This window comes from Ammodytes marinus (genome assembly GCF_949987685.1).
Source record: "Ammodytes marinus genome assembly, chromosome: 4".
In the NCBI taxonomy this organism is placed as follows: Eukaryota; Metazoa; Chordata; class Actinopteri; order Uranoscopiformes; family Ammodytidae; genus Ammodytes; species Ammodytes marinus.
In genome coordinates, this window is record NC_137233.1 from 13,603,361 (window position 1) to 13,627,573 (window position 24,213).

Here is a 24,213-nt window from a genome sequence, read left to right on the forward strand (position 1 = left end):
AGTTCTGGGAAACAAACAAACATGTTTACAATTGCACAGTTGTTAAGTGTTTTTTTTTCTTTAAAAGTAAGTTTTTGTGCTTCACCTCTGTATCATTGTATTTACATGTAGTTTTTTTAATTCACATTGTATCCACCTTGACAAGATATAGTACTTATTAACTGTTAAAAAGTGTATATTAAAGGATTTATTAACCTTAATAAGCATTGTTCTCGCTTTAGATCCAGTACCTTCAAAATGCATTATTACCTGTTTAATAAAGGACTTATTAACCTTAATAAGCATTGTTCTCGCTTTAGATCCAGTACCTTCAAAATGCATTATTACCTGTTTAATAAAGGACGTTTTAACCTTAATAAGCATTGTTCTCGCTTTAGATCAGGTACCTTCAAAATGCATTATTACCTGTTTAATAAAGGACTTATTGGACTTAATAAGCATTGTTCTCGCTTTAGATCAGGTACCTTCAAAATGCATTATTACCTGTTTAATAAAGAACTTATTGGACTTAATAAGCATTGTTCTTAGAGCATAGAAATGCATTATTACCTGTTTAATAAAGGACTTATTAACCTTAATAAGCATCGTTCTTAGAACATAGTTAACTGCTAATAAACAAATAATAAAGGTGTGTTCACCTTCATAAAGCAACAAACAATCCTTAGTAAAGGTTTAACTATGACATAATAGGTAAGTTAGTAAGACTCAATAGATGGATTTGTAATGCTTTTATTAACAGCTATCAGAAACTCATAGGGCTTTTATTAATGCTATTAAGCAATCAATAAATAGTTAAGAAGATTCTTATAAGTGCTTATAAAAGTCTTATAATCACACAGTAAACATGTTTATTGTGTTATTATTAACACTTAAATATATTCTTATTAACACAAACTGATGTTAATAAGCATCTTATAATGTTAATAAGCATCTTATAAGGTCCTTATTACCTATTAACTAAGGCTTATAACAAGAACCTTAATATAAAGCGTTACCTAATATGGAAATAGGACAGTCACATCGGACATTTACATTTTCCTGATTATACCCACATATGTTCCATATACAATGCAGGGCTAACAAATTATGTTCATACTGTTGTATGTATTAGTAAGACATTATACTGTATTGTCCCCAAGGGGACATTCTTTTTCACAGCACAGTACAGTTATGGACAGCACGCTAACAGATAATGACAGAGGGACAAACACAACAAAATAACATGCAGACAAAATAGACAGTGTGAGACTATATTGATTTTACCTTGGCCTTTTGTTGAGGTCTGATATGGCTGTGGGCACCAGGCTTTTGCCATAGTGAGCCTTCCTGCACAACAGGGACCTGTACCTGAGTCCAGAGGGCATAATGGTGAAATTGTAGTTGACTGGGTATGTGTTGTCCTGTACTATTGTAAATGTGATGCATGAGATGGCCTTGAGATTGAGATCTGACAGTGTGGGTGCGGGGAGACCAATTTATTTGCAGCTACACGTGTGAGTTTGACCCGGTGTTTGACAGTAGTAGTGTGAGTCTGAGGTATTTGAAGCTGAAAACTGTTTTCAACTGTTTCGTTGTTGATGAGGGTGGGGAGCTGGGGTGAAGGGGTACCTATTGTTATTTTGTTTTGTTTTAGTTACATTGATATGGAGGAAGTTATGTGTTTGTACCATTATGAGAAATGTGCGACAGTGTTAAGGTAGTCTGATACATACTGTATAATGTCTGATAGAAGAGCGAGGATGGCAGTGTCATCAGAGTATTTGAGGTAGCCAGCTTGCTGTCTCCCCTCTCCCCTCCCCTCTCTTCTGGACCTTTACGCAACCCGCCTCACCCGCAAAGCAACCAGCATTGTGGGTGACCCCAGCCACCCCTCTCACAGCCTCTTCTGCCTCCTGCCATCGGGGAGACGGTACCGCAGCCTGCAGGCCGGCTCCACCAGACTGGGTAACAGCTTTTTCCATTAAGCTGTCAGGAAGCTTAACTCTCTCCCCTCTCTTCCTTCTCTTCCCTCTGCTCCCACGAACATTGGACTCGGAACCCCCTTCCCATTGCCCCCAAGAACTCTGGACTAAGAACTCTGAACCAAGAACTCTTAATACTCAGACTACACATCAAAATGCCTTAAAATGAACATCCAGTTGACTGCATAGTGCACATATTGTAAATATTGTTCATCACATTGCACATTGCACATTTCAATTTAACTTATCTACTTTTTACTTTCTATTCTATTGTATACATACTGTTTTATATTGTAGAAAAAATTCCTTTGCATTACTTAGTATTTAGAATTTATCTCACGTAAAAATAGTTTAGGTTATGTTTATCTTATTCTACTCTATATATTTTTTTTTTTTATCGTTCCTATTGCACCGTGGGCCAGTGCCAAACGCCATTACGATTCTGATGTATCCTTATTTATTAGAGTCTGGTGGTCTCATCATCTTTACTATCCAACTAATCTTCTCCTGGAATGACTTCTTGAGTCCTCCGTCCAATGCACTTACTAACCAGTCCTCTCTGACTTGTCACATGGTTTTCCAGCAGCGTCTCTCTGATTAGTGTTGGCTGTCCACATTACTGAGGGCTGGGAATGAGTTGGGCTGCTTACCATGTGAGCAGAATTTACACTTTATTTCTTCACGTGTATTATTAATCAACTGTAGCAGTATTTGAGCTTACCTCAGTCATGAGTTTGTTTACAATGCATATATCTTAATATCTGTTCATCTGTAGTCATTTCAGAAAGGTAACTATTTGATTTATTTAGAAAAAAGGGCATTTTATGAAATTAGGCCCCTGCCCCTTTAACATCTTCTGCACATCCCTGTTTATAACACTCTACAAAAGCTTCACATGGCATGTCACCTGCGACCTGACATAAACATACATAACAGTTGAAATTCACATGGTCATAAACGGTTATTGTGTAACTTCTAATCATCCTCCAGTTCTCAGTAGACATCTTTTACGACTGCATTACACTGACTGTGTGCTTGATGAAAATCAATATTGTCTTCCTGCGTGTTCCTCATTAAGTCAATTGAACTAATATTATTTACACACCAAATATTGTTTGTATATATGTGTAAACATATTACATGATAGTTTTTTTAGTAACATTTCATTCAGGTTAAGTGCAATTTTTATTACATTTTCCTGTAAATGATTACCTTATTGGACCCTACAGACTCTGGGTTTTTTATTGGGACTTTGTGCGGCATCTAAGATAATACTTAAGTAGTCCTCCTCTATGACAATCCAAGTGCTATAGTTCCAGACACGCACGTCTGACTGGGCATTATGTGCCTGACATCATGTTCTCAGATCTTCACATTAGAGAATTTAAAAAGCCATAGTTTTGACTTGTGTCAAATTAGAATCCAATGTAAACTGTTCAAAAAGTTTAGTTCAAATTAACAGATATTTACTACTCCATTGTTGTGTGAAGTGTCTACTGAGCTGAGCAAGAATGTAAAATATCCAAATGACAATGACATTTTAATGGAGGCAGTCACATTTTTCGCATTTTGACTGTGGTGGAAGAACGCAGTAATGTTGAACGTTCAGCTGAGCATTAAACACACAGAGGCAGCAGCATCCAGAGCACAGAGGAGCACAGGATATATCCATTAATTCAACATGTGACAGTAAAAGCTAAAAGTCAAATGACACAAATTTATCTGTTATACAGCAAAAGTGCTGACTTTAATTTTATTTAAAATCCGATAACATTTCTGATGGTCTACTAGTTAATCCTAATTTAAACTTGATTTTTCGAAGTCACCTCCCGATCACCTTAGCCGCCTAAAAGACCTTATTTACCTTTCAAAATGTCAAATTCAATAATTTGTGAAGTAGTTCCAGTCCCTCAATAAAACAAAGCCAGAAGTTCTTCAAATTAAACATACATTTTTATTTATTTTTTGTACCTCAATGATGATTCCTCAAAGTGTTTTATAATTGATTTAGCTATCTGTAGAACAACATTGTTTGATGAAAAATAAATAAATGTCATGATGTGACAATGCAACAGTTATGCTGTGTTCGCATGTAATTTGGCAGAACGTAAGTTATAATGGTGGACGAAAGCAGGACATTAAAATGTTTGGTCCCTGCATGGCAACAAATATCCACCCTCGGGCACAGTATGTACAACAAGATCTGCAGTAGCTCATTCACAAGTGCTGTTACATTTCAGGAAGATGATCCGATTCTTTAGAATAATCCGATTCTTTAGAACAGAAATTGTTAGAGGGTTAGTTAGTAGATTTTTCATCTGAAACTCCGCTATTGCTATATACACAACACATTTCAAGCATTAGTAAATTAACTTATAAAGCACACGGTTATGGCACACATAGAGTAATTTTTTCCAAATTGGAAATCCCAGTTTAATACAAGAATTTGACTATTTGCAATACTATTTGGCAATCAGAAAATATATGGCCCTCCGTCCTACACGGATGTGGTGGAAATCAGAATTTTAAATCGCTAAAAAAGGAGAAAATATGGTATCACGTCTTCAATTTGCGGGTGGCAATTGTTATTTTCATCTTCTGGGCATGATCCATGAACCCATAGAGACCGGTTGCTTATTTGTTTTTGTCTGTTAGGTACTGTGACGCTTTAAAAAAAAAAAAGGAACCTAGATTTAGCAGCCTACAATATCACAATACCGAGCAGAGGAGAATCAATATATTGCACACAAACATATTAATCCACTTTAGTTTTTTGCATAAGCCATTTTGAACCTCCACCATAATTGTTGTGCATACATATATATATATATTTATATATATATAAAGGATCTTGAACTTGATATTTCAGTCTGGATAGCAGACTCACCACACTGCTAGCATGGCTAAACAATTGTTTCCAAAGCAAATTATGACAATATCAAACACATAATTGGATGAATGTATTAATTTTTCATAATTTAAACATAAAAGTGAGGCCTTGACAGTAATGTCTCCAACTAAAATATGTACGTATATTTCAGGATGTGGTGCATCCCCTGCAACAATAACTTTGGATCTGAAATAAACTGTTGGAGAAATATAGCTTTCAGAAAAAAAGTTGTCTTGTGGCTCAACTTGCCTCCAGTGCGGGGTAAATTGCGCCATTTATATATATCTCATAAACTGTAATGCGAGACAAATCCATTAGACAATTACTTATTTAAGGTGTATTTAAAGTAAATAAAGTAAATATTTTACAAAGATTGAAGGTCAAATTTCTGGCACAGATCACCCCAACCCATAGCCTGGAAATCCAGACCCTGATATCTTGAACGATAGAGGGTCTGGCCACGATCAATAGTAATTTCCAACTCAAGGGGCGGCTCCTACTCGTGCATTTCAAATGCCACTGCACACAGTTGGATAGCACTACAACCAGGGCCGGCCCTGACCAATTTGGTGCCCTAGGCAAGATTTTAGCTGGCGCCCCCCATTGCATTGCAGTCAGGTCCACCACTGTTCATACACTCACACAGAACTGGATAGCTTTGTCTTTGACATTTCATTTTATTTTAGATAGAAAATAACCCACAAAATAAAAAAAACATATTACAAAACAAGTGACATAACATTAAAAAATGAATACAATATTACGATTTGCACAAAAAAATGCAGACGTTAACATTTAAAATTATAATCTATTACAGGTATAGTTTCAATAAATCATAACTTTGCATTGAATATAATTCCACACAAAAGCTATATTACAAAATTAAATGACAGAGACCTCTGGTCTGAACTGCTATTTAACTTAATTCCAACAGAGAGTTGTGTACATTTATATGTTAAGACCTCATCTTCATATCTCAACAAGCTCACCTCACCTTGCTACAGTCTGACTACTCTTGCCTTTGGGTCTATTGGTGAAGCCTTTATTCCTCATGCTGCATCACTGGGCTGTGCTAAGGTGGAGAAGATGTCTGCAGGACAGGTGGCTCAAAGTATTTCAAATGAAAACCTGAAGAGAAAAGAGAAGTATACATGTTGTTACATTATTTATACATGGTGAAAAGCTTTAAAATGGAAATTAGATAAGATTAAACTCTTGTCATTAAAATGAAATGCAGTTTAGCATCCAACCAGAGTGAAGAGAAGCAGTAACTAATGGAAAGCTATAGGTAAGGTACAATCAAACGGAAAAGTTTGCCCCTGCTTTTTATTAAATCAGGATCAAGCCTTCTGATGATATCTCATGGCTTTATGTATAGCACTTTGATTTACCTTGTGTTGAAAAGTGCCTCACAAATAAACTTGACTTCCCTCAGGTATGCAATATTAACAGTTATTGTACTGTGCACTTTTAACACTGATGTAAACTAACACAATAAACCCAAGGTTGACAACCATTAATTATAGTGGAAAAGGAATAGCTTTCTAATAACCATTACAAGCAGTGCAAACTTTGGCAAATTATGACAGGGGATGTAGGCTACCTGAAAAATATTTCTAAATGCCTCTGATGAATTTAAGCTGGGAGTAACGTTACCCATCTTCCAAAAGTAAGCTAGCAAGTTAACACACTGCTCCTACAACGGCTAAAACAATGCAGCACACTATTCATTCATCACATTAACGTCACTGTAGGCCTACCTCTGTCTTTGTCACGTTTTTCCTCCTCTTCTTTTCCTTTTCAGTCTTCCCATGGCACGAGAGCGCTTTTGTCTTTTTGACATGGTGTGCGCTCTTTCCTTCCGGTTCCGACCGGTGAAGTTACCGTTCAGATACCTGGCTGATCGCCAGAAATCTGGAAGAGTCTATCGGAGGAGAGGGGGAGGGCGCTTCAATTTTTTTTTATAGTTTGTCTATCCTCAGTAGTTGTCACATTTTAAGCTTAACTCATATTTTGAAATTATAGTATTAACAGTATTAGTAAAAAAAATTCAAATAAAGTTTTGGTAGCCCATTTCTTTTTTTTCTTTTTTTTGTAGCGGCGCCCCCTGCGGATGGATGCGCCCCTTGCATTTGCCTATACTGCCTATGCCCAGGGCCGGGCCTGACTACAACCAATCAGAGCGATGCACAAGGTGACGTAAGCCCCGTTCGTTTAGCGAACAGCTGTTAAACTGTTAAATTAAACGTTTGCCGTTGTCGGTCGGCAAAACAGAACATTCCACTTACTTGCTAATGAAAGATTTGAGTGCCGTCTTCCAAATCGTTAAGGGTCGAGGCCAAAGCAGTCTCAAACTCACACAACATATCCGCAGCCATCTTTGATGTTTACTATCACGGCTTCGACGTCGCATGCACGTCACTGTCGTCATCCGGTTACGTCCTCCCCAGAGTACCATATAAAGGGCTCTGGCGCGCCTCTATTAGATAGAACCAATTGAAACGTGAGCCCAGATTTCTGGTCTTCTTGATAAAGCTTCAACAGAGCGTGTCCAGACCAACAGGCGCAGCAAATTTAATTTGCCAGCGCCTAGTGGCAGGTCTGGGAATGCCAGCCTACCCAACCCAAGAATTTTGGATAATTAGCATGACGCAGCAGTTTAGGGCTGACATCGTGCTAACTGTATAGACTCAAAGTGTAGCATACTTGAGCACTAAAACATGTGTCAATAATAAATGTTTTCAAACATGTCAATAATTGTTCAGACACAATAATCAAAAAACCTTGAACATGGAAATTTTACTTTGAAAGGCGGAAAACTGTTTTTTTTAGCTTAAATGCGCTTATATCTTATTCCATGTGTCTCCCTTCTCTACAGGATGAGTCAAATGCTCCTTTCTCTCCTACAACCACCCTTTCTCCATCCTCTTCTGAGCTGGAGTTCATGGAAATCGTATGTACTCCCCGTCCTCAACGTCAATCCACTTCCCCTTTACTTGTCAATCTTAGCCGCAGCGCCCGGCTCGTCACCCCTCCACGCACACCCCCTCTGATCCCACCGCGCAATCTTAGCCACAGCGCCTGGCTCGTCATCCCTCCACGCACACCCCCTCTGATACGTCATCATCATCAGGCTTGGGAGACTTTGAACGGCTGTGTGTCTGAATCGAGCTTTGTAGATAAACTTGCCTTGCCTTGCCTTGATGATGTCAGCACTTGTTGATATGTGCCGGGCCGCGGCTACACAGGTATCGCCTTCGACTCACAGGATAAGCCGGGGCCCTGTTTCTCAAAGTGTATCTCAAGTAACAGGAAACTCTTAAATCCTGTAAATGTATCAAATTTGATAAGCATTCCTCTTCAGCCACAGTGTGCTGAAATAAATCAGGCTGACAATGCTTCGAACCCACTAAATTTTGCTTTATTAAACATCAGATCCTTGGCAGGTAAAACATTTTTAATTAATGATGAACATTTTTAATTAATGATCTTATTACCAAGCACAAACTTTTTATGTTTTTAACTGAAACTTGGTTAGACCAAGATAAAAGCTCAGCTGTTCTCATAGAGTCCGCCCCCCCCAAATTACAATTTTGTGAGTGAATCCAGAGTGCATAAAAAGGAGGGGGGGTTGCTATTCTGTTTAAAGAATCTCTACAATGCAAAAAGATGTCTTATGGAAATATTGATTCATTTGAGTATGTGGCTCTCCAGTTAAATTCAGCCTCTAGAGCTATTTTCATCAATATCTACCGGCCACCACAATACAATACAAGCTTTTTTGATGACCTTGCTGAACTGCTGTCTGTAATCCGTACTGAGTTTGACTGTGTATTAATCGTCGGAGATTTCAATATTCATACTGACAAACCAGAGGACAGATGTGCGAAAGAACTGTGCTGTGTCCTTGACAACTTTGGACTAAATCAGCATGTTGACAAACCAACTCATAACAAAGGGCACACGCTGGACCTTATCATTTCCAGAGGAATGAACATTTCAGACTTAACAGTGGCAGATATACTGTAGGTCCCCTCTCAGACCATTCCTGTTTATTTTTTGAGAGTAAAATGTCTGTGCACACAATTGATCAATCAAAAGTAATCAAAAAACGGTATATTGCAGAAAATACCAGTGAAACATTCATTCAAGCATTTTCTTCAATACCACCCCTCCCCTGTAACTCAGTAAAGGAGCTCTTAGACAACTTTAACGGCAAACTTACAAGTATTATAGATGCTATTGCGGCCACTAAGATGAAGGTTGTCTCTGGTAAGAAAAGATCTCCTTGGAGAAATGCCCCGCAGGTCAGAATAGAAAGAAGAGAGTGCCGTAAAGCAGAACGCAGGTGGCGAAAAACAAATCTCCAGGTTCATTATGACATCTTCAAAGAGAAACTGTACACGTTTAACTCAGAACTGAGAAATGCAAGGCAGTCTTTCTTTTCTGACAACATCACCAAAAACAACAACAATGCACGTGCCCTGTTTGCTACAGTCGACAGATTAACAAACCCTCCTGTGTCAGTAGCGTCTGAACATCTCTCCACGAGAGCCTGCAATGAATTTGCCTCCTTCTTTACTGAGAAAATTCACAAAATTAGACAAGCTGTCACTGCATCAATACCAAGTTCAACATATGTGTTCCCTCTTAAAACCAATTCAAATTCAATGACAGAATTGTATCTTATAAACCACAAAAACCTGGAGGACATTATACAACACCTGAACTCCTCATCCTGCTGCCTTGACATTCTGCCCACAGGCTTCTTTAAAACAGTTTTTAGCTGTGTCGTAAGAAAAGTCAAGCAAACGGTGATATAGTGTATAGCATCAGGTTTATTTTCAATCAAGAATAGCAAGAATTCTCCGCGGAGAGGTCACTAGTTCCAACACATGTAACGTGCAGCAAAGAGTGACAATGTTCACTCAAAATCATGGACTATTTAAGGACATGGTGGGAGGCGGGTAGACAGGTAAGGCTGGGTGGGGGGAAGGAGGGGAAGGCAGGTTGGGAGGCAGACAGGTTTTGAGATATACATTCATATTATAATCGTGGGTGGGGCAGGCTGACCCAGAACAGCAGGAGGCTGTCTGCAGGAACATTGTCTTCTTTCAAATGTATAGTCAGGCTGGCTCCACACGGGAGATTGAGGGGGATGGTTGAACCTACATTTAAGTTAATCAGTTTACACTAAAACACAGTCAATGTATGCCTATACAGGCCTGTAGCAAATGTTTCCTATTTCATTAATAAGCATTCTAACATTTGAGTCCAGACATACATCATATGCAAAATCCGCCACCACAGCTGTATGGCATCAGATGTTCTACAAATTGTCAACATGTCCCTTCAGACAGGTGTATTCCCACATGCCCTGAAAACAGCAGTCATCAAGCCACTCCTAAAAAAGAACAATCTAGATACATCACTCATGAAAAATTATAGGCCCATATCTAACCTACCATTTTTAAGTAAAATCATTGAAAAAGCTGTTTATCAACAGCTAAATAACTACTTAGCAAAGAACAACTGCTTTGATGTTTTCCAGTCAGGATTTCGACAACACCACAGCACTGAGACTGCTCTGGTCAAGGTCCTCAATGACATCCATTTAAACACAGACAGTGGCAAAAGTTCTGTCTTAGTTTTACTGGATCTCAGTGCCGCTTTTGACACAGTTGACCACAGCATATTACTAGCTCGACTAGCAAACTGGGTTGGACTTTCTGGAACTGTACTAAGCTGGTTTGAATCCTACTTAAAGGATAGAGACTACTATGTGTCAATAGGCAATTTCACATCTGAGCGGACAAATATTGAATGCGGAGTCCCCCAAGGTTCCATTCTTGGGCCTCTTCTGTTTAACATCTACATGCTCCCACTAGCTCAGATTATGAATAAGAACAAATTATGCTACCATAATTATGCAGACGACACACAAATTTACATAACCATATCACCAGGAGACTACAGTCCGATACAGGCACTGAGTAAGTGCATTGAACAAATCAATGATTGGATGTGCCAAAATTTCCTTCAATTAAACAACGACAAAACTGAAGTAATTGTCTTTGGTGCCAAAGATGAACAATTAAAAGTCAGCGCACAGCTTACATCCATTATGTTAGAAACCACACCCCAAGCCAGAAATCTTGGTGTTGTCGTAGACTCCGACTTGAATTTCAAGAAACACATTAAATCAATTAATAAATCAGCCTACTACCACCTAAAAAATATATCAAGAGTTAAAGGGCTTATGTCTCAGCAAGATTTAGAAAAACTTATCCATGCATTTATCTTTAGTAGACTTGACTACTGTAACAGTGTCCTTGCTGGCCTTCCAAAAAAATATATCAGACAGCTTCAGCTAATTCAGAACGCTGCTGCTCGAGTCCTCACTAGGACCAAAAAAGTGGATCACATTATCCCAGTTCTGAGGTCTTTACACTGGCTTCCTGTCACTCAAAGAATTGATTTCAAAATACTGATGTTGGTTTATAAAGCACTAAATGGTTTAGGGCCAAAATACATTACTGATATGCTGATACGTTATGAACCGTCCAGAGCCCTTAGGTCGTCTGGGACAGGTCTACTTACAGTCCCTAGAGTTAGGACTAAACAAGGAGAAGCAGCTTTTAGTTATTATGCACCAAAAATCTGGAACAAACTCCCAGAAAACTCTGCTGCAACTCTCAGTTCTTTTAAATCGAGTCTGAAGACTTTTTTGTTTCCATTTTAACCTGCAATTTTTATTTTATTTGCTTCTTTTATTTGCTTTTAAATGTTTTATAATGTGTTTTATGTATTCTAATCTTGCCCCTGTAAAGCACTTTGAGTGGCCTTGTGTCTGAATTGTGCTATATAAATAAACTTGCCTTGCCTTGCCTTGCCTTGCCTTGCCTTGCCTTGCCTTGCCTTGCCTTGCAACAACTGGCACAACTCCCCCCACTCTCCCCTACTAAATGTAGCATAAAATCAGTCAGTCTTTCTGTCTTTGTTTCTAACCGCCAGCTGTGCCCTGTTCATTAACATGCTAACCAGCATCCCCATGGCTCATGTTAAAACACACACACACACACACTTAATTTTTGTGACCTTTCAGTTCTTCATTCAGATTTGTAATTTTCAACAGATTTTTGTTATATTTTAGGTTTGTTTCTGGTGCCGACATATGTTCGTCCATCAGAAGAAATGGTTTGTCCAGAACTTTAAAAACATTTAAAATGGGGGCGCTCATGGGGCAGTGGGTAGAGCATTCCCCACCCCACCCCCTCCCCACCCGGACCCAGGCCCCGCAGCAAACCCGGGGTCGAATCCCGCCCGGGTCAGTTCTCTGCATGTCTTCCCCTCTTTGCCCCATTTTCAACTCTGTCTCTCCAAATCTATCTTATTAAATAAAAAAAATAAAAAACATTTCGTCTGACCACACAGACTGGTCAACGAAGGCAGAGTTCCTGTGGGTTTATCTGTTCTCTCTCTCTATATCCGGTTAAGTTTTGGTTCTAGTCCTGGTTTGGCCCTCGTCTATCAGTCCCGCATGAGCTTCATTAGCAGCAGCTGATCAGCAGGGAACATGTGAGGTGTGTAAGCGGTCATGAGACTTGATGTGGAGTTTTAATTGAGGCAGAACTGACCGACGAGCTGCTGCTCGTTAAGCATCTTGTCTCTGATTGGCTGAATCCAGCTCGGGTTTAACCATTGGTAGTTAAGGCAGACAATTCATCTTAACTGATGTAGAGATCAAGCTACATGATAGGCGAATAAAGTTAAATGTAAATCACATTAATTAATACTATGCCTCATTCAAAGCTCAACAGCTTCCAACACGTTCATTTGCTTGCTGTCCTGTATAAATGTATAATTGTTGGAATTTGTGATGCAGGACAAATTTCCGTGCAAACAGACAATAAAGTCTTATCTTATCTTATTAGGTGCTAAGTAAACTTTCAATCTCTAACATGCTAACTGAAGAGCTAGCTAGATACTTGGAACATTTAATGTGACTATGAATCACTAAATGACAAATTCTTCAAATACGCCGATAAACTAAAAAGCTGATTGATAATGATTACCTGCTAATTGTACAAGAGGCAAATTATGAAGACAAACATTTTCTGTTTAAAGACTAAGAGTTGATATTGATGTAAGATTCAGTCACTTACTGTGTGTGTGTGTGTGTGTGTGTGTGTGTGTGTGTGTGTGTGTGTGTGTGTGTGTGTGTGTGTGCGTGTGTGTGTGTGTGTGTGTGTGGGTATGTGTGTGAGATTGTGTGGAGCCTCAGGGTCAGAGTTAGTGTGAGTTATCATGAAAGAAAGTGCAAGTTACTGTCAGCGGGGACGTGACGCAAAACCATTGCTTACACAATCAGAATTCTTAATTCAGAGACCAAACCCACACACATCTACAACAATGTATTCCCATTGGCTGCTGCTGATAAATGGATGAGTTGTTGACCAATCAGGAGCATGTGACCAGTAAATATGTAGGCCGATCGGCACTAGCAGGCTTCACTCTAACTGCAACTTCATTTCCCACACACTTACTAACAAACACACACACACACACAAACACACACAGTGACAGAGGCTGTTAACCACAACACACACACACATTAGTCATCCGTTTCATCATGCACAGCAAAGAACAGATCAGGTAAGAAAAAACCTTGAAAATATCTATTGTGTCTTTTGTTTATAACAAATGTAAATTTGGTTGGGCTGTTGTTTTGTAACTTTAATTAAGACTATTGTTTACTAAATCGTTTGGTTTTGGGCCCCTCAACATTGTGTCTGAAAAGTCTGGAAATCGTTAGAATTCTTTTTTTTTACCTGTTCATCTTACTTGATAATACTTTATAAAACGATGTGAATCAGCATATATGGCGAACCAAGAACCAACCATTCCACAGTAAAGTTGAAATAAATTATACTCTTAGTATCTTTATTAACACTACTTCTTACTGGTTGCAGTACAGGGAAACTAACTGAAACACAGTTATTCTGTAGATATTCTGCATAACCCATAAAGGTATTATTGTGTAGCGCATTTCATAGTTAGAATATGTGAACAATATAGTGTGGAAACAAGAAGAGGCTTTAGGAAAGTCCTTTGAAACTCTGATGAGGATGAAGTGGTTTCTGTAAAACATATAAAATTACAAAATGTAAGTGTTGTCAAAGGAACTCACCAATACTGAGGTTCAGCAAAGTAGTTTTTGAGTAGAAAGCTCAAAGAAAAAAAGATAAGAGAGATTATTTATTTATTCTTAGTGAAGTCAAATTCTTACTCCCTTGTAGCCCATAGTTGTGTTTTCTTCTTCAGTGTGAACCAGTAGGTATTTCATTCCTACAACAAGAGCACACTGTAAAACATGATGTGAACTATAAAGTGAAGTGGGACAGGCTGCGTGTTTTCTTGTTGCTGTAATTCTAATTTTTAAAGACCTGAAGTTTCAATAATTTCGTTTTTGTTTCTGGAAAACCATGTTTCCTCCATTTGTCATAGTGGAGAGCTCTAACAAACTACACTAGCGATCGGTGCTGTTGCTATTGAGAAGAAAATTAGTCAGAGCTAGAAAATTTGAATCGTCAAAATGTGGCACCTGTTTGATTCTATCCAAATATACCCATGAAGTAAAAGTGAATTGGCTTGGGCAGAAATATCAATCTTAAAAGATAGATAGTAGAAGGATTTTAAAAAAAATTATAGATTGTTTATTGCCATGATGCATCTTGGGTGTCGTATTTAGCTTGCAAGCTTGTTATGAAAGACCAACATTTTTCATAACGTAGTTGTTGAACGTTTGGACTGATAAGAGTTTCATGCTGATCAAAGTCGTTCAGTAGAAGTGAGTCATTCACTATTGTGAAACATTTCATTTCACTGTTTCTTTTACCCTAAATTAACATTAAACCTGCAGTATTTTGGTCAATACTACAGCTCACAGTGAAGGGTATTTAGACCTGAACCCAACATGCATAAATTAATTTCCATTTAAATAAAAAGCAGGGTCAGATCTGACTGTCTGGCCTGGTGGCAAAGTGAAGTCATACCCTGCGTTCCAAATCGCATACTCTTTCTTTTTTCTATTCTACATACCACTTCTGGACATAAAAAAAACGTAGTTAGGATGCAGTAGGCATACACTTAGGACATACTTTTACTTATTCATTTCATCATAAGATTGCGCCTTGATCTTGCCTCTTGCTTTTATATCCGTCGCATCCCTGTTTGTTTTCATATGGAGGCTCCGTCGATGTGACGTCACTTCAGGTCTGCACTGGATTGTGGGTCAGAATCGCCAAAATAGGATGCTAAATCAGAGATAGTTACAATAAATGAATTCCTCTTCTTCTTGTCTGCAGTCATGACGAATACCAGAAGACAGCTGATTGGTTGATGTCACAGACTAAGCACCGCCCCCAGGTGGCGATCATCTGCGGGTCTGGACTGGGCATGCTCGCTGACGCCCTCAAGTGTCAGGACTCCTTCGCTTATTCTGACATACCGGGCTTCCCACAGAGCACAGGTGGGATACCGTCATTTTAATACCACCAGAATTAAATAATATGTTGGATTGATTACTGACTGATTTAAGTTCTATTAAACACTATAGAGCTGTTCATCACATGTTTATTCATATATCATATACTGTATATTTTACACTTGGATTAACTGCTATACATATTAATACAGTAGGGGAGAACGGGGGAATGTGAGCCATCGGGTAATGTGAGACACCCCCTGTATCTAGGCAATCGAACACATTTTTGGTCATGTGAGATATACGTTTTCAAGCCCTTCCCATTTCCGCGTGGCCATAAAAGAGAGGACCTTATGGTGATGTTGTAAGCATGTTTTTTTCACAAAAATGTCTTTTTTGCATGTAAAAGTACATTTTTTATTGATTTTTGTGCCAAAACAAATTGATTCATACCCAGGGGGCAAAGTGATTTTATGGACATGGAGCGTTGTAAAAGGTTGTTCACCAAAAATGACATCCAGGACCTTCCACGATCACAACCTGGGTGGACAACCTTGTCAACAAGCTGCTGGAAAGCTACAGCGGGCCGACATAGCAAATCAGAACCACTGTTTAAGTGAATGGGGGTGAATGGGGATGGGCTAATGGGGAATTTTTTTAACTTATAGATATCATTATGAAACTTTGCCAGTTGATTACTGACATTAAAACAACAACTTTTTGTATTACAGTATTTTCCAAAATGTTTAAATAAATATGAAAAATCATCAATATCTTACTAATGATGCGTACATTTGCATATCTGCAAAGCCCCAAAATCTAGATGTTGGAAGAAAACCAAGTCAATTTGTTTTTAAATTTTGAAAACAAAACAAGTGTCCAACTGCCTGAAGCCTTTCCTAATCACAGTTCAAATTTGATCAATAACCCATAGAAAATAAATTTTTTACACAGTTACATTTCATGTGCTATGGACCAAAAGTGTCCTTTTGGAGTCTCCAGCTGGTATTTTAGGAAACGGCTAGACATTCCCTTGGAAAAAACAGTGTAAACAATTCATTTTCAATGGGTTATTGATCAAATTTGAACTGTGATTAGGAAAAGCTTCAGGCAATTGGACACTTGTTTTGTTTTAAAAATTTAAAAACAAATTGACTCTGCTTTTGTCCAACATCTAGATTTTGGGGCTTTGCAGATATGCAAATGTACGCATCATTAGTAAGATATTGATGATTTTTCATATTTATTCAAACTTTTTGGAAAATACTGTAATACAAAAAGTTGTTGTTTTAATGTCAGTAATCAACTTGCAAAGTTTCATAATGATATCTATAAGTTTAAAAAAATCCCTATTAGCCCATCCCCAAGTGGTTCTGATTTGCTCTATGTCGGCCCCCTGCAGCTTTCCAGCAGCTAGTTGACCAGGTTGTCCACCCAGGTTGGGATCCTGGAAGGTCCTGGATATCATTTCTGGTGAACAACCTTTTACAACGCTCCATGTCTGTTTTTCCAAAAAAAGGGGTTTTGCCCCCTAGGTATCAGGTAGAAAAACTTCTATCATACACGTTGATGAACTACCAACATATGAAACCATGTGATGATGCAAGCTAAAGATTAGCCTGAATTGCCACGAGAGTTAGTTTTTTCTCAAATTGTGGCAGTGGGGTAAAGTGAGTCAAATGCTGTGGGGTAAAGTGAGACAGTGTTTGTGCCCTCTTTTAATGAATCCATTATATTTGATGTAGCAAGGAGTAGTTTGAATAAGACAGAAGACAATGTGGGCTGGAGGTGGGGGTTGAATGGTTGAAGGGGTGTCAGCAAGGGCATGGTTTGGCACGTATGTATGTGGGGGACAGGAGAGTGACCCTTAACATCAATAGACTCTAAGTAATATGTATTTATTCAATGAATGATCCCAATAAAACAAATGCAGAAAAATATTAATCAAAGACTCAAAAGATGGAAAATGACAGCTGGGTCTAGTCCTGTGTTCTGAGTCCCAGGCTGTTCAAGCTGGTTCTGATTGTCTTTGCTCTGACCCCCAGACACTAGCTGGCTCTAAGGGTCCTGTGTTCTGACCCCCAGACTGTGTTTTAATCTAACTGGTTCTATCTGTCATTTGAGTGTTAATTATTGAATATGAATTATATGGTGTATTTGATCAGAGTTACTTTCAAGTGTTTAGAAAATGTTTTTCTTAATTGACCAAACTCCATGATTCTGTTACTATTCCGACATAAATTTTGGAATATTTGGAATAAGTGGATCAGTTTACCCCCTTGATTTCTCTGTTCTGTCTCAGTTTACCCCACAGCTGGGGTATGTAAAAAGTGTCTCACATTACCCCGTTCTCCCCTATCTGTCTGTTATTTAAGTTATTGAAGATATTTAAAACATCATCCATTGACAATATTCATAAGTATGTTTTAATTACTGTATTATCTTTTTAAAATAAACTGAATGAACTGTGTATACTGTTTAAGTGATTGCTGTATGAAAATAGAGTGATTTAACACGTATATTAACAACAAAATTTCATTTACTTCTACTTTAACAAGTCACATTTATGTGGCTTATGTATCACACTTTACCAGTCTCTCACAGTGATCCTGACTCTGTTACAGTGCAGGGTCATGCAGGTCGGCTGGTTTTCGGGGAGCTGAAGGGGAAGACATGTGTGTGCATGCAGGGACGCTTCCACATGTATGAAGGACACTCACTCTGCAAGGTACACACACACACACACACACACACACACACACACACACACACACACACACACACACACACACACACACTATATTTGAGTTATACCAGGTTTGTGTGACTGAGCTGCTTTAATTAGCTGTTTGTGAGTGTGTGTGTGAGTGTGTGTGTGTGTGTAGTACTGTTTCCCCTATGCAGCATGTCTTTGTGTTTATTTTACACACACACACTCACGTTGGTATCCCTAACTTTAAAGGAATGGGAAATGCACTTATTCCCCTTTTTGCAGAGCGTCAGATGAGAAGATTAATGTGACTTTCATGTGTCCACAGCAAACTGACTGAAACAGCTTTAGAAAATCCACATACAGCTCCTCTAAAGCTTAATAGTCAACACACTGTCGCATTTGTTTATTCCGTAAAAAAAGAAAGAGCATGCACAACAGCATCAGCAGTTTCTACAGAAAAACACATGGTATGAGAATGAGGTGTTTTTAAACTCCACCACTACTCGGATCATAAGAGAAAAATCATAAGCAGCAATGAAAAGAGTTGCTATGAAGACTTGAAAGATACTTGCGATTTAGAGAAAAAAATGGCTCGATAGGTAAAGTTATTGTCACATTGCTGTTGAAAATACATTTTAAACAGTGTTCCATTTTATCAAGTTTAAAAACAAACAGCAATTACAAAGAGGTTATATTACAAACTATTCCTTGGCCAGAACTCCAGGAAATGATTGGTAGGGCCTAGGAAATAGCGTGTTCCATAGCCCTCTGTAATATAAAAAATATGATCTTTATGCAAGAATGTTGTGTGGATTAAACAAACTAAATACTATGGGCCAGATCCACTAAAGGATATTGCCGCTTTTGCGGGCACTAAACCTGTGCAAATGAGAGAAAAAGAAAGGGTCCAATTCACAGAGCACGTTCAAAGGAGGAAATGTAAGCAAACTGCATATGCATGTACAGTATGTAAATCATGGAATATTCAAAATTGCCGCCTTGCAAATAACCCTTGTTGCAAATAGCACCTAATTTGCAAAGAATTCTCAAAGAGGCTTGTACTAAAATGAAGCCATTTCTCTCTCTCTTTCTCTCTACTGTATGTCTCTGGCCGTCTCTCTCTCTCTCTTTAAAGCTATTGAACTTTTCATTATTAGGGGGCCAAGCCCGAGAAGGTTTTGCAGAGCAACGCGGTTCCCAAGCCCTGCGGGGCAGGGAACCCTATTGTTCTTGTAGGGATTATTATTCCTTACGTAAAACTGGTGCTGCAGCCCAAACCGTAAAGGGTAGGGACATGCCACTTGCATGACTAGATCCAGGTCCGTGCCTGGTACGCAGACAAAAAAATTCAGACATGCCGGCCACTAGGTGGCGCTACAAAAAAAAGAAAACGTGTATAACTTCCACACCGAAAGTCCGACAGTCAAAAACTTTATATCCACAGATGCCCACAAGTCAGCTGAATCTTTTGAGATAGGCCACGCCCATTTGCGTATATATAGATTTTTCGCTACATCGCAAAAACTGTGTCAGTCACCAAAACATACTCCTCCTACAGTTTTCGCCCGATTTGGACGAAACTAAAAGCATTATGCTCTACTGACTCCCACGAGCAAAATTTGGTCAAATAATTTTTCTACGACTATCGGAAGACCAAACGCTAGCGCTTTAAAGATTCGATTTTTCGATATGGAACATTTCTTCTTCTTTTTATTTAAAATGGTGCTGCAGCCCAAACCGTAAAGGGCTGGGACATGCCACTTGCATGACTAGATCCAGGTCCGTGCCTGGTACACAGACGAAAAAATTCAGACATCCCGGCCACTAGGTGGCGCTACAACAACGGAAAACGCGTTTGAGGCTTTAACTCCCCCACAGAACGTCCGACAGTCAAAAACTTTATATCCACAGATGCCCACAAGTCAGCTGCATCTTTTGAGATAGGCCACGCCCATTTGCGATACGATAAGATTTTTTGCTACGTCGCAAAAACTGTGTCAGTCACCAAAACATACTCCTCCTACAGTTTTCGCCCGATTTGGACGAAACCAAAAGCATTATGCTCTAATGACTCCCACGAGCAAAAGTTGGTCAAATAATTTTTCTACGACCATCGGAAGACCAAACGGTAGCGCTTTAAAGATTCACCGATTAGCTTCCTTGTAATACCTTGTACGTAAGTGATCATAAATCCAAAACTATACATCGTATCAAGACAATATTTTAGAAATATGGTCGTACTGTCCTAATGAACATCGTCAAAAAAAATTGAAAAATTTCGCCAAAAGGGGGCGCCAAAAACACAAAAAGTATACATCTCCTTATCCACTTGAGCATCTTTCTCTGCAATTGTTTTGCCTTTTGGTCTATAACTCCCAAACCGAACATCCCACATTCAAAAACTTGACATCCACTTGTTCGGTACATTAAGCTGCATCTTTCCATCTAACATAGTTTGGCGGATGTCATCCATAGGGGGCGCCAAAACCACAAAAAGCAAAGAAAACGCGTGTGGGGCTATAACTCCCACACCAAACATCACACATTCAAAAACTTGACATCCACTTGTTCGGTACATTGAGCTGCATCTTTCTATATAACACAGTTTTGCGAATGTCATCCATAGGGGGCACCAAAACCACAAAAAGCAAAGAAAACGCGTTTTGGGCTATAACTCCCACACCGAACATCGCACATTCAAAAACTTTACATCTCCGGATTCCGTGAAGCGAGGGGCCGGCGCCGCGGACGACGACGCCCGATCCCGAGTCGCGTGGGAGGCTTGGCCCCCGTTCACAACTGCTTGCAGTTCTAGTATTGAATTGATATTGAGTTCTATTATGGGGGAAAGCTACAGGATGGGGGTAAGTGCGTTGTGTAGCCTACTTATATAGGTTTTCCAAAATTAAAAAGAAGAAGAAAAAAACGGTCAGGATTATTCAATAAATGCTGCTTTATAACAAACAATGTCACCATAAACCTGTGATCTGTGTGTAACAGCCAGCCTGTGTGGATCTGAAGCAGACTATAGAACATTCTTCACTATCAAATCCTGGCCTATCGTCCGCTAGGAAGAAATCCGCTTAGTAATGTAAGCGCAAAACGAGGGCAAACACCGGCATATACTTACTGTAAATTCCTTCATGGATACGGTGTTAAACGCAAATCATGGAGCTATAAGTGCATGCAATCTATTCTTAGTGGATCCCACCCTTTGTGTTAATCAATAAGCTTAAAAGCTACTGGGAAGGGGATTTTGTAACCGTTGAACTGAGCCAGGTAAGTTCATTCCCCCGTTAACAGTTCTGCTGAGTCAGTGTTTCTTAATGCGGAGGATTTATTGTTTCTGTGAACATATGTTACAACTGTCACATTTTCCCAGACCAAACTAATGGACATGAACGCACTATTCCAGTGCACATGTTTATCTGCATTTACTCATAACTAATGCACACAGCATTAATACAAATAAACACAAAGACATGCTGCATAGGCGAAACAGTACTACACGCACACACACACTCACAAACAGCTAACTAAAGCAGCTCAGTCACGCAACCCTGGTATAACTCAAATATATCTATAATCAGCAGCATGAGACTGAACCTGTAACATGACCTGTCTGTGTGTGTGTGTGTGTGTGTGTGTGTGTGTGCTTGCTCAAATTTGAGAGCCAGACTAATGTCATGCAAGGGTACGGTCACATGAAACCCTTTTAGCAGACTGTTCAATGCTGCTTTTGTTCCCTACTAGCGCACACACACACACACACACACACACACACACACACACACACACACACACACACACACACACACACACACACACACACACACACACACACACACTCACACACTCACACACTCACACACTCACACACTCACACACACACACACACACACACACACACACACACACTCACTCACTCTCTTACTCTCTCTCTCTCTCTCTCTCCCTTGTGTGTGTCATGCTGATAATGCCTGACTGTCCTCTAGTGGACGCTCTATTGAGGCTCCTTCAAAACCTTATTTTTGACTTGTGTTTGCAATTGTGAAGTGACTTGTACAATTTATTCTTGGTCCTACACATCAGAATTTTTTTTTTATCCGAAAACACAATATCTAATTGATAGATATAATGTATATTGTCAAGAGACACCGACTGAAAACCAAGAAGTTTGAAGATTAATGAAAAAGAAAGCACTGTCAACAAACCAAAACATAGAGCTTATTTTGTTTATGAGGCAAATTAATATGAAAAGGAAATGACATTTGTCTGTCTGTGGTGCTTGTTTATTAGACAACATTTCCAGTCCGAGTCTTCAAGCTTTTGGGCGTGGACACTCTGATTGTAACGAACGCTGCCGGCTCATTGTCCGACAGTCTCCGACCTGGTAACATCATGCTCATCAAAGATCATGTCAACTTCCCCGGGTTGGTCGGTCTGAATCCACTGACTGGACCCAACGATGACAAGTAACTCGGCCTTATACAGTACCTGCCTATGTGTTGTTTGTCATTGTTTACAATGAAGCTAGCTGTCTTATTTAATTTTTTTTCTATAAATTGTTTTCTCTTCGTAACACTGTTGATGATTGTGTTCAAATGCTAATGTTACTTCTGTTAACTCATTAATCATAGCAACAGAATATTAAAGTCTGTTGTGTTGTTTTTGGAGGTTTTTGTTTCAGATATTGTTTATCGTTTGTTTACAGGTTCGGGCCTCGTTTCCCGGCCATGTCAAGTTGCTATGACAAAGCCCTGCTTTGCCAAGCAATGGAGATCACCAAACAGCTGGGCGTGTCCGACCTGGTGCAGGAGGGTGTTTATGCCATGGTGGGCGGGCCAAACTTTGAATCCATTGCTGAAGCCAAGCTGCTGCACAGACTGGGGGTGGACGCTGTCGGTAAGCGATACACAGTGAAACCAAGTCCTTTGTCAATAAAATCTTTTCTGAACTATAATAATGTTGTCTTTAAATGCTGGGGTTTCTCCATGGTCCAGTCACCTTAGCCTCTGTTCCCCTGTGCAGAGTTTACAGTCATATGAAAAAGTTTGGGAACCCCTCTCAGCCGGCATTATAATTGACTCTGCTTTCACAAAAAAAAGACAAAAGTGGTATGTCTTTAATTTACCAGGAACAGCTAAGTACTGGGATGTTTTCCAAACAAAGATTTTTTGAAAAGCAGTATTTGGTTGTATGAAATAAAATAAAATGTGAAAAACTGGCTGTGCAAAAATATGGGTACCCTTGTGGTTTTGTTGATTTTAATGCCTGTAACAGCATGTAAAACTGATGACTTTAAACGCAAAGTTGGTTGGATTATGTTGTTAAGCCTTGAACCTCATATAATTGTCTGTTTAATCATGGGAAAATGTATTTTAGGTGCATAAATGCAAGTTGCACTTCTCTTTGACTCTCTGCTGAAGTGAAACAGAATGGGATCATCAAAACAGCTCCCAAAAGATCTGAAAAACAAAGATTGTTCATTGTCATGGTTTAGGGGAAGGCTACAAGAAGCTTTCCCAAAGGTTTCAATTGTCAATTTCGACTGTAGGGAACGTTGTCAGGAAATGGAAGGACACAGGCATAGTGGCAGTTAAACCCAGGCATGGCAGACCAAGAAAAAAACAGGAGCGGCATAGGTGGAAGATTGTGAGAATGGTTGCACACAACCCACAGATCACCTCCAAAGACCTACAAGAACATCTGGCTGCAGATTGTGTATGTGTACATCCTTCAACAATTCAGCGCAATTTGCACCAAAACACCTGCTTTTTATAAAGACCAAATAACTTAATTTTTGTCTCATCAGTCCAAAGCATTTTCTTCCAATATGAAACTGGCTTTTCTAAATGATCTTTAGCATACTCCATGCAACTGTATCTGTGGCGTGGGCGCAGAAAGGGCTTCCTTCTCATCACCCGGCCATACAGATGTTTTGGTGCAAATTGCACTGAATTGTAGAACCATGTACAGATACACAATCTGCAGCCAGATGTTCTTGCAGGTCTTTGGAGGTGATCTGTGGGTTGTCTGCAACCATTCTCACAATCCGCCGCATATGCCGCTCTTGTACTTTTCTTGGTCTGCTAGACCTGGGTTTAACTGCAACTGTGCCTGTGTCCTTCCATTCCCTGACAACGTTCCTTACAGTAGAAAT

At 39.3% G+C, this 24,213-nt stretch overlaps 1 protein-coding gene across 1 annotated transcript in view; it reads left to right on the forward strand.

Moving 5' to 3' along the window:
* Nucleotides 1-13,483: 13,483 nt before the first annotated feature.
* pnp4a (purine nucleoside phosphorylase 4a) overlaps nucleotides 13,484-24,213 on the forward strand; it is a gene marked incomplete at both ends in the record, with an annotated part of 13,385 nt that continues 2,655 nt past the window's right edge. Inside the window, 5 exons of the mRNA XM_080025457.1 lie at nucleotides 13,484-13,506; nucleotides 15,219-15,382; nucleotides 17,962-18,065; nucleotides 22,350-22,525; nucleotides 22,765-22,955. Coding sequence (XP_079881583.1) covers nucleotides 13,484-13,506; nucleotides 15,219-15,382; nucleotides 17,962-18,065; nucleotides 22,350-22,525; nucleotides 22,765-22,955 — 658 coding nt within the window. The remainder of the gene's footprint in view (nucleotides 13,507-15,218; nucleotides 15,383-17,961; nucleotides 18,066-22,349; nucleotides 22,526-22,764; nucleotides 22,956-24,213) is intronic.